This window comes from Pan troglodytes, chromosome 20, assembly GCF_028858775.2.
Source record: "Pan troglodytes isolate AG18354 chromosome 20, NHGRI_mPanTro3-v2.0_pri, whole genome shotgun sequence".
Taxonomy (NCBI): Eukaryota; Metazoa; Chordata; class Mammalia; order Primates; family Hominidae; genus Pan; species Pan troglodytes.
In genome coordinates, this window is record NC_072418.2 from 60,259,547 (window position 1) to 60,275,504 (window position 15,958).

The 15,958-nt window shown below is 45.3% G+C and overlaps 1 protein-coding gene across 2 annotated transcripts; it reads left to right on the forward strand.

Annotated features, from left to right (window-relative positions):
* Positions 1–723: 723 nt before the first annotated feature.
* On the forward strand, positions 724–11,148 carry ZNF543 (zinc finger protein 543). 2 transcript variants are annotated; one of them, XM_003316741.7, is made up of 4 exons: positions 724–1,147; positions 3,963–4,089; positions 6,909–7,004; positions 8,397–11,148. In XM_003316741.7, the coding sequence occupies exons 1-4, from the start codon at positions 1,130–1,132 to the stop codon at positions 9,956–9,958; spliced, it is 1,803 nt and encodes a 600-aa protein (XP_003316789.3). In that variant the 5' UTR covers positions 724–1,129; the 3' UTR covers positions 9,959–11,148. The 2 variants fall into 2 exon arrangements, with proteins under 2 accessions (XP_003316789.3, XP_063658368.1); XM_063802298.1 differs by having other exon boundaries at positions 739–810.
* The last annotated feature ends 4,810 nt before the right edge of the window (positions 11,149–15,958 follow it).

Here is a 15,958-nt window from a genome sequence, read left to right on the forward strand (position 1 = left end):
TACTAATTTACATTCCCACCAATAGCGTATAAGCGTTCCCTTTTCCTTGCATCCATACCAACATCTGTTGGTTTTTTACTTTTTAATAATAGCCACTCTGACCAGTATAAGATGGCATCTCAGTGTGTTTATGTGTGTGTGTTTTCTCTCATCATATCTCATTATAACCTCAAATTCCTGGGCTCAAGCAATCCTCTTGCTTCAGCCTCCCAGTGTCTAGGACTACAGGTGTACACCATCATGCCTTGCTCTTTTTTTTTTTTTTTTTTTTTTTTTTTTTTTTTTTTGTAGATATAACATCTTACTATATTGCCCAGGGTGGTCTCAAACTCCTGACCTCAGCAATTATTTTGTGTTGGCATCCCAAAGCACTGAGATTACATGTATGAGCTACCTCCCTAAAATAAGGAAAGTGAGCCAGAAGCTCTGGGCCCAGCCCATGATCTGAATCGGGGCGAATATCCCCGCCTCCTGACCTCAATTTTCCTAAGCTAGAAAGGACCTTTCGACCCTCCGACTTGTGCCCATAGTAAAGCGGCGGCCCTAAGACGACGCGGGGGTCCTTGTGCGCACTTACATGGAGTCGGCTGCGCTTGGTGAGTTCCCACACCCGGTAGGTGTGAGGAAAAAACTGCCTTACTCAGAAGGCACCACCCCTTGCGTCGGCCGCGGACTCTAGGCCAATGACGGCCCAGGACACGGGCGATTTCTGCGGGCCAGGGCGGCGGAGGTGGGACTTCCGCTTCGTCGCGTGACGTCATCTCCGTGAGCAGGATTGGCCCTGGAACAGTGTGGGACCTGGACCGCTGGGTAGGCGCGTCCAGCGGCCTGAGCAGGGGAGGGTAATGAGGCTGTTACGCGCCTTCTCCGCATCTTGGCGGGAGCCTGACGCCCCGCTTCTTCCCTAACGGGGTGTTCCACCGGCGCCTGCCGGGGCCTAGGCCTCCGCAGCCGCCCTCCGTCTCCTCAGCCCCAACGCTGCGCCCGCTTTGTGCGCATTTTTCTCTGGGGAAACTGAGGCTCCGAGTGCGAAAGTCAGCCGAGGTCGCCCCGCCCAGGACAGAGAAGGGCTGGGGGGTCGGCTAAGCCGCGGCATTCCCGGGCCCCGCTAGGGCTGCAGGGTCTCAGGATGGCAGCCTCGGCGCAGGTGAGTGGACGAGGTTTTGGCCTTGCTGCTGCTCTGCTGTTTCTGGAGGCCTTGTGGGCAGGCAGAAGCCAAGACAGCCACAGGATGTTTCTTTGTCGCCGTCGTTTCTTTAAGAGAAGTGGCCGTAGCTTGTCATTGCCTTTATCCGCAGTCCTGCAGTAGTGTTGGCCTCCGACAGGTGCTCGGTCCTTGGTAGAAGGATGAATGATGCTTCCTTCATGGATCTCATCACACTTCCCTTAAATCCAACCTCCTCTGTTGCCTGCCAGCCCCTACCCCATCCACCTGGCCAACCACCCCTGACCTTGTCTCTCCATTTTTCCCTTGTCCTTTGCTCTTCAGAGCCACCAACCTGACCGTGCAGTCTTCTTCCTTTTTCCAGGCTTTCTCTTTGCACTTCCCTTTGCCTTGAACACTGCCCCTATAACTTCGCAGGGCCTCCCTCTCATATCTTTCTGGCCTCTGTCCAGATGTCACCTATTTGGAGGTGGCTTTCTTGGCAATTCCGGCTAAAGTGGCGCCTTACGCACTTGCCCATTTTTGGCAATGTGTGGCATTTTTGTATAGAGAATCTGACGATATTAAAGAAGCTTGCTGTTTGAGTTGGTCTAGGATGTTATGTGAACAAAGAGAAAGGAAATAATTGCAAAGAGTGACAGCTGATCATAAAGAGTCCTTGCTGTGGGCTGATTGGCAGGCATTATTGAACCCTCAGCTCCTTTAATCCTGAACTCCTTAGAATTAGGTTCTCTTGTCCTCACTGTTTTACACAAGAGCAGCTGGAGGCTCACATAGGTTCAGTTACCTGCCTTACATCACTGTAGCTCTTAAGTATCAGAAACTAACAACTGGTGTGTCTACCATCACAGCCTGTGTTTTTACCCTCTTCTTTGCCCGCAATGGTTAGGGAGGCCTGGGGGTGACACCTAAAGTAAACTTTGCAAGTTGAGCAGGCTTCCTTCTAGCAGGTGGTCTTGGACATGAGGAGTCATGGCATTTCATGCTGGCGGAACTGTGTGGACTAAAAAAAAAATGGTTTATTGGTTGTTGAAGGAGTCCGCAGGGGACCCGTGTGGCTTCCACAGTGGTTTCCTGAGTGGTTTTCTCTTATACCAGCTGACACATGTCTTGGGACACAAGATTTTGTGGTCTTTTGCTAGATGTGCCTTCCTCCTTAGCCAGGACAGACATAGCCAGTCAGGGGCCCATGTTCTCATGGCTACAACCTGCTGTGTCCTCTGTGACTCTTGTTCCTTGCTCCTGAAGTATCCTGACCTCAGGGATACTTGTTGGTAGGACTCAAACAGGAAAAGGTAGTGACAGCTCGTTGTGGATTCTTCCTGTGAGAATGGGCATCTGTGAGGCCCAGAAGTGTCCGAGGCAGCAGATGCAGGTCCAGGCCCTGCCACTTTTGAGGCAGGTGCCACCACCTCAGGTGACTCTTCTGTGAGGTAGGTGATTATGACTATGCTGCTCTGCCCATGTCCGTGAAAATATTTCAAGTGGCTAACCCCAGCACAGTGGCATGTGTCTGTATATCCAGCTTGGGAGGCTAAGGCAGGAGGATCATGAGTTCAAGCCCAACCTGGGCAAAATATTGAGACCCTGTCTCAAAAAAAAAAAAAAAAAAAAAATCCTGAAAATATTTTCAGGGTGGCTCAAATGGATGTATTTCAATGTTTCCCATCCTCATTAACTGTGCATTAACTTTGCTAATGAAGGAGTGTCGGGTTGCATGATTAGAACGTAGACCATAGGACCCTGGGTTCAAATTCTGTCTCTTCTGATAAGAGATGTGACTTTGGGTAGACTAGTGGAGGTCCTGGACCTCAGGTCTCTGAGTGTGACATGGAGATGATGATGCTGAACTCAGGAGCTGTGGCCCTTTGCCCCAGTGTTTCCTTTACAGCTTTTCTTCAGATCTTTTGACTATTCTTGGTGAAGTGGAAAACCCTGTTGTGTTGACCTGGACATCAGGGCTCAGATAAATGAAATGAGATTTCCAAGGTCACATAGCAGGCTTGTGTTGATTTCAGGAATTTGGTTTTAAACCTCAGGAGTCTGACTCCTGAGCTGGGGACTTTTAGTCACTTTACCATGGCATGTAAAGCCATTAGCATGAGGCAGGCTCACAGGGAGGATCGGTAAGACTCAGGTGCTGTTCTTGTTATTGTTGCTGGTGTTGTTTTTGTTATTATTCTTTCCCATTCCTCTGATGTCTCAGAGCACTTACTGTCTGTGCCTCTCAGTCCACTTAGGATTGTCCTAACCTTATTTCTGTGTCAAGTGGCTTTCTGCATAGGAGGCTTCTCTCTCTTCACTGCTGTAATTTTTTTTTTTTTTTGAGACGAGTCTCGCTCAGTCGCCCAGGCTGGAGTGCAGTGGCGCGATCTCGGCTCACTGCAAGCTCCGCCTCCTGGGTTCACACCATTCTCCTGCCTCAGCCTCCCGAGTAGCTGGGACTACAGGCGCCTGCCACTACGCCCGGCTAATTTTTTTGTATTTTTAGCAGAGACGGGGTTTCACCGTGTTAGCCAGGATAGTCTCGATCTCCTGACCTCGTGATCTGCCCTTCTTGGCCCCCCAAAGTGCTGGGATTACAGGCGTGAGCCACCGCGCCTGACCGACACTGCTGTAATTTATCCAAGGCAATGTCCACATTCCCCTCATGCCTCGCACAGATCATGGCCCTCTAGAGATGCTTGGTGATTTGATTCTTGGGTCACTGTGCATCTTTTGCAGTGCTGAAGTGACAAGTTCTAGTTGTATTCCACAGTTCCAAGGGAAACACTACTATCTCTGTTTAATTTTCCAGGTGTCTGTGACCTTTCAGGATGTGGCTGTGACATTCACCCAGGAGGAGTGGGGACAGTTGGATGCAGCCCAGAGAACCTTGTATCAGGAGGTGATGCTGGAGACCTGCGGACTTCTCATGTCTCTGGGTAAGGCCCCTTCCGGTCCTGTGCTCCTTTAGGATTGAGTTCTCCTACTCATGTTCCCCTCTCTCCTCCACAGCCTACTTGTTCTGAGGCTCCTGGCACCACACAGGGGTGTTCACCATTTGCTCTGAGTGTAGCACTTGGGAGACCAGGGTCTGGTGTCCAGGAGTCCACTCCCATCTCCACTGCTTATGATCCCTGTGTTCCTGGGCAAGTTAAGGAATCCCTCTGTGCCTCAGTTTTTCTCATGAATAAAAAGGGCCAGGCCAGGCACAGTGGCTCATGTCTGTAATCCCAGCACTTTGGGAGGCCAACGCGGACAAATCAGGAGGTCAGGAGTTTGAGACAAGCCTGGGCAACATGGTGAAATCCCGTCTCTACTAAAAATACAAAAAATTAGCCGGGTGTGATGGCGGGTGCCTGTAATCCCAGCTACTCAGGAGGCTGAGGCAGGAGAATCACTTGAACCCAGGAGGCGGAAGTTGCAGTGAGCCGAGATCGCACCACTACACTCCAGCCCAGGCGACAGTGTGAGAGAGACTCCGTCTGAAAAAAAAAAAAAAGGCCAATATAGTATTTATTTCATAGGGCTAGTGTGAGGGCAAATGGTTCAGTACAGTGTGTTGTGATAGGTGGTTGGGTGCAGGTTAGCAATTGTGACCCCTGTTGCTGTCACTATTGTTACTGCTGTCTAAATCATTGTCCTCATAATCAGCAGTATCACACTTGGACTCAGCATTTTTTGGAACAACTTTGTATAGTTTTTTAGTTAAATTGGCCAGATGCTTTTGATGACTAGACTCAGGTGTACATTTTAGCTTGGCCATTCGCCATTTCCCAGATTTTGGCAAGTCACTTTATCTGCCTGAGCCTCGATCTCTTCACCTATAATGTGGTCCTGATTGCAGTACATTCTTAATGTGCATCCTGTGAAGAAATCCTAAAATAGAATTTTTCATGCAGGGACCATAGGAGTAGCAATGTAATGCTTTGCTTAGAATGTAAAAAAAAGCCTTAGGTCAGTGAAGAAACTTACCTTTCTCCTGAATGGAGACTCAGTATCTCAAATATGTTATTTCTTTTCTAAACTAATGACTAAATTTAATTGAGTGTTTATAAAATACAATGCATTTAAATTGCTTGGCATATTCCCTAGGTTATAGTTACATTGTATAAATATCAGTTATTGACATACTATTAGGAGTAAAGTTCTATGGCCAGGTGGCATATTGATTAAGGACTTGGATTTGAGAGCCACAGCAGGAAAGTCTCTCCAAGAAGTGACATTTGAGCTGAGACCCAAAGAGTGAGTTGATTAGAAGGAGCAAGATGGAGGAGCAAGTAGTATTCCAAGTAGGCAGGCCGGCATGTGCAAAGGCCCTGAGGTGGTGAAGAGCATGATCCTGACAAAGCTGAAGGAAGGTCTGATTCCCCTTTTTCACTGCACTGTCATTGAACCCAGTGCCAAGCACATAGCAAAAATGAGTGAACATTTGCTTAGAGATGACTGATGAATCCCACCCTGTGTTTTTGTGGGTCCTACTGCCTGTGCCATTAACTTCTCCATAGAGTACTTATGTCTTTTACCCCTTTATATTTTGAAAAGTTTTGGGCTATATGTGCAGATCAGCTCATACAGTTTTAACCCTGAAGGAAATATATTATCTCACCTAATAAGCTTAGTGGTAAGGCTGGCTCCTGGGTTGGTGGGTGTCAAGCCAGTTGTCTTTCTTTGCTCCCACTTTCTTTTTTCTTTTTTGGAGACAGGGTCTCACTCTGTAACCCACACTGGAGTGCAGTGGTACGATCTCAGCTCACTGCAGCCTCACCTTCCAGGCTCAAGTGATCCTCCTACCTCAGTCTTCTAAGTAGCTGGGACCACAGGTGCATGACACCACACCCGGCTACTTTTTGTATTTTTAGTAGAGATGGGGTTTCACCATTTGCCCTAGCTGGTCTCAGACTCCCAAAGCGTTGGGATTACAAGCGTGAGCCACTGTGCCCAGCCTCTTTGCTCCCTCTTCTTGGTAAGGTTTTTAGGCAGGTTCCCTCACAGAATTCCCAGGATGCTGCATGGCAGCAGGAGTGGCAGCCTCCCTCATTTAGCCCTTCCTGAAAGAGAAGGTTTCTTCTCTCTTTGGAGTGGCTGGTATAGGTCACCTGCCTACCTCAGAGTACAGTTGATCAGGGTTGCCATTTGCAAGATGATGGAGACCAGGGCTTTTCTACTGCCATGGGGACTAATTATAAAATCCCTTCAGAAAATTTGTCTTAACAGGGTTGAGATTTTTGTAGGATGGAGATTAAAAGTAATTGGTACTATCACACAGCCAGCACTACTGCTTACAGTCTTTGGGGCCCGATGAGGATGTTTTTTTTCTCTTTTTTTGAGACGGAGCTTCGCTCTTGTCGCCCAGGCTGGAGTGCAGTGGCATGATCTCGGTTCACTACAACCTCCGCCTCCTGGGTTCAGCCTCCCGAGTAGCTGGGACTACAGGTACCCGCCACCACACCTGGCTAACTTTTTGTATTTTTAGTAGAGATGGGGTTTCACCATGTTGGGCAGGCTGGTCTCGAACTCCTGACCTCAGGTGATCCACCTGCCTTGGCCTCCCAAAGTGCTGGGATTACAGGCATGACCCACTGTGCCCTGCCAGATGGTGTTTTTGTAGTTGTTTTATGGTCACGGTTCAACGTTTTCTTTGCTTGGCTGAGAATAGCTTCACTTCATGGTCTTCCCCATCCTGAAGTCCCAGATCAGATTGACAGGTTTCTTTCTTCTAACCTAACTCCCTGTGTCCTCTTTTGTTCTCCATGCACAGGCTGTCCTTTGTTCAAACCAGAGCTGATCTACCAGTTGGATCACAGACAGGAGCTATGGATGGCTACAAAAGACCTCTCCCAAAGCTCCTATCCAGGTAGGAGCCAACAGCTGGGAAGGTGGGGGTCATGGCAGCTTACACATGGAAAAGTGAACACTGCCTCTGAATTTTGTGGGCAATCTTCTTATTGTGGTCTCTCTGGGTGCTTGGGATCCGTGGAGCCTCTTCCCCCCCCCCCCCCCCCCAGATAGGGTTTCACTCTGTCACTCAGGCTGGAGTACAGTGATGTGATCATAGCTCACTGCAGCCTCAACCTCCTGGGCTCAAGGGATTCTCCCACCTCAGCCTCCCAGGTAGCTGAGACTACAGGCATGTGCACCATGCCTGGCTGAGTTTTTAAAATTTTTTATAGAGATGGTCTTGTTATGTTGCTGAGGCTGGTCTCAAACTCCTGGGCTCAAGCTCTCCTCCTGCCTCAGTGTTCGAAAATGCTGAGCCACCAAGCCTGGCCTCTTACATCTTAAATTTAAGTACTTCCAAGTTAGGTCCCAGATGTATATATTTCACTAACGCATAATAAAAAATTATGGCTAACATGTATTTATTTCTTACTCAGTGCCTTGCTCTCTGCCGACCATAGTATATGTAGTGTTTCACTTCATCTTCACTATAGTCTTACAAGGCAGACTCTATTTTTGGCCCTTTTTGTTTGTTTGTTTCCGAGATGGAGCCTCCCACTGTTGCCCTGGCAGGAGTGCGATGGTGCAGTCTTGGCTCACTACAACCTCTGTCTCCTGGGTTCAAGTGATTCTCCTGCCTCAGCCTCCTGAGTAGCTGGGATTACAGGCATACGCCACCACACCTGGCTAATTTTGTGTTTTTAGTAGAGACGGGGTTTCTCCATTTTGGTCAGGCTGGTCTCAAACTCCTGACCTTAGGTGATCCACCCACCTCAGCCTCCCAAAGTGCTGGGATTACAGTCATGAGCCACCGTGCCCAGCATAATTTTCTCTTTCAAGATCTACTCTAGGCTGGGCATGGTGACTCATGCCTGTAATCCCAGCACTTTGGGAGGCTGAGGGTACTATTTCATCTTCTTGTTCTCACTGAAATGCTGATCTTGTTTCTTCTTCTTCTTTTTTTCTTTGAGATGGAGTCTTGCTCTGTTGCCCAAGTTGAAGTGCAGTGGCACAATCTCGGCTCACTGCAACCTCTGTCTTCCAGGTTCAAGTGGTTCTCCTGCCTTAGCCTCCTGAGTACCTGGGATTACAGGCGTGCACCACCATGCCCAGCTAATTTTTGTATTTTTAGCACAGACGGGGTTTCACCATGTTGGCCAGGCTGGTCTCAAACTCCTGACCTCAGGTGATCTGCCTGCCTTGGCCTCCCAAAGTGCTGGGATTACAGGTATGAATCACTGTCCCTGGCCTTTGTTTTTTCTATAATGCCATCTCTAATAAGCCTTTTTGTGTATTGTATTCCTTCCAGGTGACAACACAAAACCCAAGACCACAGAGCCTACCTTTTTTCACCTGGCCTTGCCTGAGGAAGTCTTACTCCAGGAACGACTGACACAAGGAGCCTCAAAGAACTCCCAATTAGGGCAATCCAAGGATCAGGATGGGCCATCTGAAATGCAAGAAGTCCACTTGAAAATAGGGATAGGCCCCCAGCGGGGGAAGCTGCTGGAGAAAATGAGTTCTGAACATGATGGTTTGGGGTCAGATGATGGTGTATGTACAAAGATTACACAGAAACAAGTTTCAACAGAAGGTGATCTCTATGAATGTGATTCACATGGACCAGTTACAGATGCCTTGATTCGCGAAGAGAAAAATTCCTATAAATGTGAGGAATGTGGGAAAGTGTTTAAAAAGAATTCCCTCCTTGTTCAGCATGAACGGATTCACACTCAAGTGAAGCCCTATGAATGCACAGAGTGTGGGAAAACCTTTAGCAAGAGCACTCATCTTCTTCAGCACCACATCATCCACACTGGGGAGAAGCCCTATAAGTGCATGGAGTGTGGGAAGGCTTTTAACCGCAGGTCACACCTCACACGGCACCAGCGGATTCACACCGGAGAGAAGCCTTATAAGTGCAGTGAATGTGGAAAGGCCTTCACCCACCGCTCCACTTTTGTCTTGCATCACAGGAGCCACACTGGAGAAAAACCCTTTGTGTGCAAAGAGTGTGGCAAAGCCTTTCGAGATAGGCCAGGTTTCATTCGACACTACATCATCCACACGGGAGAGAAGCCGTACGAGTGCATTGAGTGTGGGAAGGCCTTCAACCGCCGGTCATACCTCACGTGGCACCAACAGATTCACACTGGAGTGAAACCCTTTGAATGCAACGAGTGTGGAAAAGCTTTTTGCGAGAGTGCAGACCTCATTCAACACTACATTATCCACACTGGGGAGAAGCCCTATAAGTGCATGGAGTGTGGGAAGGCGTTCAACCGTAGGTCACACCTCAAGCAGCATCAACGAATTCATACTGGGGAGAAGCCTTATGAATGCAGTGAATGTGAAAAGGCCTTTACCCACTACTCCACTTTTGTCTTGCATAAAAGGACCCACACGGGAGAAAAACCCTATGAATGCAAAGAATGTGGAAAAGCCTTTAGTGATAGGGCAGACCTCATTCGACACTTCAGCATCCACACTGGAGAGAAACCCTATGAGTGCGTGGAGTGTGGAAAGGCCTTCAACCGCAGCTCACACCTTACGAGGCACCAACAGATTCACACTGGAGAGAAACCCTATGAATGCATCCAGTGTGGGAAAGCCTTTTGCCGGAGCGCAAACCTTATTCGACACTCCATCATTCACACTGGAGAGAAGCCGTATGAATGCAGTGAGTGTGGAAAGGCTTTTAATCGCGGCTCATCCCTCACACATCATCAAAGGATTCATACTGGGAGAAACCCTACCATTGTAACAGATGTGGGAAGACCTTTTATGACTGCACAGACTTCAGTCAACATCCAGGAACTTTTATTAGGGAAAGAGTTTTTGAATATCACCACTGAAGAAAATCTGTGGTGAAAGGGAACATCTTACCATCTGGCCATTCACACTGAAGAGAAACTTCATAAGCATCCTCTCTTTGAGAAAACGTGTAATAGATGATCATTTGTCATCTAAACAATCATGTTAGAAATTGAACCAGCCTGGAGTCTTATTCTCCACCTGAGAATTCACCCATGAGAGAGACCCAGTGGTTGCTATGCACTTAGGAAAACTTTCAGCCACATCTTTCTTCTTAGTTACAGTGAAATATTATCTCAGGGATATTTAAACAAAGGAAGAGGAAATATAGGGAAGAGAAAGAAAACACAGCTTCTTTTAGACTTGTCTGACAAGCCTATGGCAATTTGTCGTCCCTTTGTTATTTTATTTGGGAGAGGGAAATGTTTCAGAAACAAAAGATCTCATCCCCTTTATTTTTCTGTGTATACATTCACTGCTGCCCAGTGTCAGAACAGTTATACAAACGAGGGCTTGAAAACATTTTGTGAAAGCTTGCTTAGTCCTGCCACGTTCTCCACTCTCGAGGTGCAGGAGCATACATCTTTATAAAAAATATGGAGGCTTGAGTTACGAAACACTTTTATAAGGAGATAAGGATGTACATACGTTTGGACACATTGTCCACTTCAGATGCTTGTTTAAAAAAATGTTTCACCATGTGTCTTTACCCAATACGCATACTTTTTCTTGATGTGGATTTACTTTTTTTTTTTTTTTTTAAGTTTTCCTGGGATAGGGATGATAGTGTAATTGTTCATGCACACAGTAATCCTGGGAATCTTAGTTTTTTCCTATGATTGTGGTTTCTCAGCTTCTTTACCTCTCCTTTGAGTTAGGTCCACCTCAGTTTTCTAAAGGTCAAATTAAGGCCCCCCAAAAATACAGTATGTAGCTGAATTCCTTTGAAAGATCATGATAAACTCAGAAGAACACACATAGAAGGAATGTCATTTTTAATCTTTTTAAAGAGTGTGTGAAAATTCACTTTAACTGGAATTTTAACAGGCAAGCCGGCATGCATATATGTAGGGATGTGTGACTTTCACAGTTGTCACCATGGACTTAGGCTTGATTAAGATGCTACACATTTAGAGCGTTTTGTAATTCCTTTTTAATATTTTTAAGACTAGATTTTGAGCCATGTGATAGTTTTACCTCATATTAAATATGTTGTACAGAAGTAAAAATCATGTATTCACTTTGAACTCCTCAAAGCCTTTTTTATTTATTTACTTATTTACTTACTTGGTTTAGGAGCAGAGGTTTAATAGGCAAAAGAAAGAGAAAAGAGACTAGCTCGCCTCTGAGAAGAGAGGGGTGTCCGAGTGGGACTTCCCTCCTCAGAGCCTTTTTTTTTTTTTGGAGACAGAGTTTTGCTCTTGTTGCTCAGGCTGGAGTTCAGTGGCACAGTCTTGGCTCACTGCAACCTCTGCCTCCCGGGTTCAAGCAATTCTTCTTCAGCCTCCCAAGTAGCTGGGATTACAGGCATGCGCCACCACGCCCAGCTAATTTTGTATTTTTAATAGAGATGAGGTTTCTGCATGTTGGTCAGGCTGATCTCGAACTCCTGACAGGTGATCCGCCTGCCTCGGCCTCCCAAAGTGCTGGGATTACAGGTGTGAGCCACTGCGCCCAGCGCTCACAGCCTTTTAGTGAACACATGTATAGTTTTCTATTGTAGTTGTAGGCAAAGCCATTTTGTACTGCATTAATTCATGTCATTATTTTGAAGACATCTCTTGGTCCTTTTTTTTTTTTTAATTGAGATGGAGTCTCGCTCTGTTGCCCAGGCTGGAGTGCAGTGGTGAGATCTCGGCTCACTGCAGCCGCCTCCACCTTCCGGGTTCAAGTGATTTTCCTGCCTCAGCCTCCCAAGTAGCTGGGACTACAGGTTTGTGCCACTACACCCAGCTAATTTTTGTATTTTTAGTAGAGATGGGGTTTCACCATGTTGGCCAGGATGGTCTCCATCTCTTAACCTTGTGATCTGCCTGGCTCAACCTTCCAAAGTGTTGGGATTACAGGCGTGGCCACTACGCCCGGCCCTCCTTGTCCTTTTTATGTCATGTCTAAGAACTCCTCACCAGGTTTTCTGTCGTATTTCCTCCTACAAATTTTATCTTCTACATTGGATCTGATTCATGTTAAGTTAATTTTTGTATTACAGTATGAACTTTAGTTTCTTTTGTTGTTGCCCATGAATTTTTTTAAGCTCCATTTGTTGAAAAGACTATTCTGCCTCTATTGAATTGCTTTTACACCTTAGCAAAAAATTATTTAAGTATATTCATGTTGGTCTATTTCTTGGTTCTCTATGTTATTCCATTGGTCTTTGAGCCTAAACCTATGCCAATACCACTCTATTTTGATTACTATTGCTATCTACTAAATTTTAAAATAGGGTAAACTTATTCCTCACTCTTTATTCTTTTTAAAAATTGATTTGGGGCCAGGCATGGTGGCTCACGCCTGTAATCCAAACACTTTGGGAGGCCAAGGTGGGCAGATTACGTGAGGTCAGGAGTTCAAGACCTGCCTGGCCAATATGGTGAAAACTCGTCTCTATTTAAAAAATACAAAACCTAGCCAGGCAAGGTTGCAGGCGCCTGTAGTCCCAGCTACTCGGGAGGCTGAGGCAGAAGAATTGTTTGAACCCGGGAGGTGGAAGTTGCAGTGAGCTGAGATGGTGCCACTACACTCCAGCCTGGGTGACAGAGTGAGACCCTGTCTCAAAAAATAAATAAAAAATAAAAATTGATTTGGCTTTCATATCAATTGTTTCCTTTGGCTTTGCATATACATTTTATTGCATGTTTGTCTCTATGAAATATGTTGCTGGGATTTTGATATAAATTGCCTTAAATCTAAAGATCGTTTTGGTGGGAATTGACATCTTGTTGAGTCTTGCAGTTCATGAATATGGTACGTCCCTCTGTTTATTGAGGTCCTCGTTGATTTATTTCATAAGGGTTTTGTAATTTTCAGCTTATAGATTATGGACATATTTTAAAAATCTAGACAGTTTCTTAGAGGGCCATTATATGTTGTATTGAGTTTTAAATTTCAGTTTGCACTTGATACTTGCAATTATAGAGAAATATATAAATTAGAATTTTTATATGTATTCCGTGACTTTGCTGAAGTCAGTAGTTCCAGCAACATTTTTTGATAGCTTTCTTAGGATTTTCTTCATAAATATTAATGTTATTAGCAAACATCAAACATCTTATTTCTACTTTTTTTTTTTTTTGACATTCTTGCTCTGTCACCTAAGCTGGAGTACAGTGGTGCGATCTTGGCTCACTGCAACCTCTGCCTCTCGGATTCAAGGAATTTTTACCCTCAGCCTCTCGAGTAGCTGGGATTACTAGCACACTCCACTATGCCCAGCTAATATTTGTGTATTTTGTAGAGATGAGGTTTCACCATGTTGCCAGACGGGTCTCAAACTCCTGAGCTCAAGTGAGCCTCCTGCCTCAGCCTCCCAAAGTGCTGGAATTATAGGCATGAGCCACTGCTCCTGGCCCAAACATCTTATTTCACCTACCCAATCTATATTACTTTTATTTCCTTTTCTTGTGTTTATTGCACTAGCTAGAACTTCCAGTGTGATGTTGAATAGAAATGGTGAAAGAGGACATACTTGCCTTTTTCTTGATGTTTGGGAGAAAGCATTCAGTGTAGATCGTTAAATATAATACCTGTAGACTTTTATGTACATGTTCTTTAGAAAGTTTCCCTTCTGAGTTGCTGAGGGCTTTTATTGTGAATGGGCATGTAATTTGCCAAATGCTTTTCCCCCTTCAATTGATATGATCATGTAATTTTTCTTCTTTAGCCTGTTATGATGGATGGCTTTAACTGATTTTAGAATGTTTTGTTGTTTTTTTGAGACCAAGTCTCACTCTTTTGCCAAGGCTGGAGTGCAGCAGTGGTGCAATCTCAGCTCACTGCAACCTCCGCCTCCCAGGTTCAAGCAATTCTCTTGCCTCAGCTGGGACTACAGGCGTGCACCACCATGCCCAGCTAATTTTTGTATTTTTAGTAGAGATGGGGTTTCACCATGTTGGCCAGGCTAGTCTCGAACTCCCAACCTCAAGGGATCCGCCCACCTCGGCCTCCCAAAGTACTGGAATTACAGGCATGAGCTACCATGCCTGGCCGCTTTTTGAATGTAGGCCAGCCTTGCACTCCTGGGATAAACCCCATCAGGTCATGGAATATGACTTTTTTTTTTTTTTTTGAGACGAAGTCTCTGTCACCCAGGCTGGAGTACAATGGCACGATCTCAGCTCACTGCAACCTCCACTTCCCAGGTTCAAGCGATTCTTCTGCTTCAGCCTCCCGAATAGCTTGGACTACTGTCATGTGCCACCATGCCTGGCTAGTTGGAATATGATTTCTTTTAATTACAACATTCCATTTGCTAGTATTTTATTGAGAAATTTTGTATCTGAAATCATGAGTATTCCATCTGGCCAAATATGTGGCTGGAATTTCCCCAAAAGTGGCAGAGGGGTTCCCAGAAGGGACTGTTTCAAAAAGTCCTGAGATAGGACCTGTTGGGATTCCAAAGAAAGGAGCATAAAACACCAGGGTAATCAGTTCAAATCATTGTTCGGAGGAACTTTCATACGGGGTTGTGGGGGCTGCAGTGTGTCCTTGTGTTGGACAGCAAACAAAAAAAAAGCTCTACTCGTGTACGTCTGCAATGAGAAGTTTGGGTTATGGAGAGTATATGAGGGCTTAAGGAATTTGGCTCAGATCCGGGGCCAGTTTCTACATGTTTAGCAACATGTTTGATCTCTCAGTGTTTCGGGCAACAACCTAACTGTCAGTGCCTGGGCATTCCAATCCCTAGCTTACGTTTAAGCCTGCAGGGGAAGACATGCACTTGGTCCAGGGTCACAGAGCTGTCAAGGCACCTTGCACTTCTAGGCCAGGACACAGAAAGGGGAGTTGGGGACCACTACAATGAGCAATGTTGGTCAGTAGTTTTATTTGTTTGTTTTCACTTTATCTGATTTTGGTGTTTGACTAATACTGGCCTCCCAAAATCAACTGGGAAGTTTTCCTCCAGTGCCACCCCCTTTTTATTTGCATGACATTTTGTAGAATTGGTGGTGTTTCTTTAAGTATTCGGTAGAATTTTTTGGTGAAACCATTTAAGTCTGGAGGTTTCTCTTGTGGAAGATTTGAATTACGTAGTCATTCAACTTAATAGGTACTCAAAGTATTTCATATTGGGTGGGTTTTGATAGATTATTATTTTTGAGGAATTGTTCCATTTCATCTAAGTTTTGTAACTTAAATTTGTGGAGTTATTTATTTGAAGTATTCCCTTATTATTCCCTTCATGACAGAAGGTTCTATAGTTGTATCCTTTGTTTTATTCCTAATAGTGGTTATGTGTGTCTTCTTTATCTTTGTTAATCTTCTTAGATGTTTATAAATTTTATTGACTATTTCAAAGAACCAGCTTTCTGTGTCATTGATTTTCTATGTGTTCTGACTTTGATTTCTATTCTGATCATTATTATTTTCTTTTTCTACTTTTTTTGGTTGTATATTGCTGTTTGTAGTTTCTTGAGGTGGGAGCTTAGATTATCATTAGAGACTTTATTCTAACATAAGCATTTAGTTTTATAAGCTAAACTCAGCACTGTTTGAGCTCCATCTTACATTTTCCTATATTGTAATTATATTTTCATTCAGCTTAACTATTTCTCGATTCCATTTAAGAAATTATCTGTGACACATGGGTTATTTAGAAGTGTGCTCTTTTGGCCGAGCGCGGTGGCTCACGCCTGTAACCCCAGCACTTTGGGAGGCTGAGGCGGGCAGATCATGAGGTCAAGAGATGGAGACCATCCTGGCCAACATGGTGAAACCCCATCTCTACTAAAAATACAAAAATTAGCTGGCGTGGTGGCGGGCTCTTGTAATCCCAGGTACTCGGAAGGCTGAGGCAGAAGAATCGCTTGAACTCGGGAGGCGGAGGATGCAGTGAGCTGA